Below are 1,150 nucleotides of genomic sequence, written 5' to 3'. Positions count from 1 at the left end.
TCCTCCCCCCGTGCCGGCCTCAGGGGCTCTGGTGCCCGGGCGGGGCTGCCCAGGGGGGAGGCGGGCAGCTGCAGCGGGCGTTGCTTCTCGCAGACACACCAGACGATCGTGGTGCAGCTGCTGCAGTCCACCACGCGGCTGCTCGAGTGCCCGTGGCTGCAGCAGCAGCACAAGGGCTCGGTGGAGGCCTGCATCCGGACCCTGGCCATGGTGGGTGAGTGCCCTCCGGCGCCCCGGGCGCCTGCCCACAGTAGACACCCGTCCCCTGCTCCCAGGCGCTTCTCAGTAAGTCCTCCTTGGTGTCTGACTAGCACGTTGGGGTGGGAGAAGGTGTTCTCCCCCGAATCTGCCCTGGAGGAGAAGGCTGGGTGGCCGTCCTCACAGGGAGGGGGGAGGCCTGTAGGTGGATAGGGAGAGTGGGCAGGGGAGGGACAGGGATCTAGGGTGGAATTAAAGAGACAGAAACCCCCTCTTTTACCCAAGCAGAAGAGGGCACCTCATCCAAGTGGGGCCAGGTGGGGGTCCCTGCACCCAGAGCCCCGGGTGGTTCACCTTGCTCCCCAGCAGGCAGCCCTGGCTCTGCGCCCCCGGCTGGCTCAGCCTCCCTCCTCTCCCCCAGCCAAGGGCCGGGGCATCTCGCTGCCCATGGACCTGGATGCCCACATCAGCTTGGTGCTCAGCAGTGGCGCCAGCTGTGTGGCTGCCGCCCAGCGGAACGCTTCCAACTACAAGGCGTCCACGCGGGCCTTCCCGCGAGTCACCCCCACGGCCAACCAGTGGGACTACAAGAACATCATCGAGAAACTGCAGGTGGGTGTGGGCGGCCACGGGAGTGGTTGGGGAGGGCGGTGCTTGAGGAGCACCCCTTCCTGTGCCGCCCGCGCCCTCCTCGGGGGCTGCTCACTGCAGGGAGGACCCAGGGCCCGCTGGTGGGGTCGGTGCTCACGCGGGTCAGGACCCTGCACAGTCCTGGCAGCACCTGTCCGCTCAGGCCGTGCACCTGTCCACTGTCTCGTTGGCCTGTAGTTACCCCACGGCAGGAGACAGGCTCAGAGCGGGAAGGGGGTTGCCCAAGGTCACAGAGCTGGAGGGGGGCCCGCAGCTCCCAGCCAGGGGCTCTGAGCAGACAGACGGCATCCTCTGTGTGGGG

The 1,150-nt window shown here is 68.0% G+C and overlaps 1 protein-coding gene across 1 annotated transcript in view; it reads left to right on the top strand.

Annotated features, from left to right (window-relative positions):
* The window catches only part of ITPR3 (inositol 1,4,5-trisphosphate receptor type 3), a 120,267-nt gene that overhangs the window by 86,773 nt on the left and 32,344 nt on the right, over window positions 1-1,150 (top strand). Inside the window, 3 exon segments of the mRNA XM_015567459.1 lie at window positions 94-214; window positions 620-1,018; window positions 1,083-1,144. Coding sequence (XP_015422945.1) covers window positions 94-214; window positions 620-1,018; window positions 1,083-1,144 — 582 coding nt within the window.

Source organism: Myotis davidii, unplaced genomic scaffold (genome assembly GCF_000327345.1).
Source record: "Myotis davidii unplaced genomic scaffold, ASM32734v1 scaffold4, whole genome shotgun sequence".
NCBI lineage: Eukaryota > Metazoa > Chordata > Mammalia > Chiroptera > Vespertilionidae > Myotis > Myotis davidii.
Note: the sequence above shows the minus strand (reverse complement) of the source record. Positions and strands in the feature narration are given on the sequence as shown.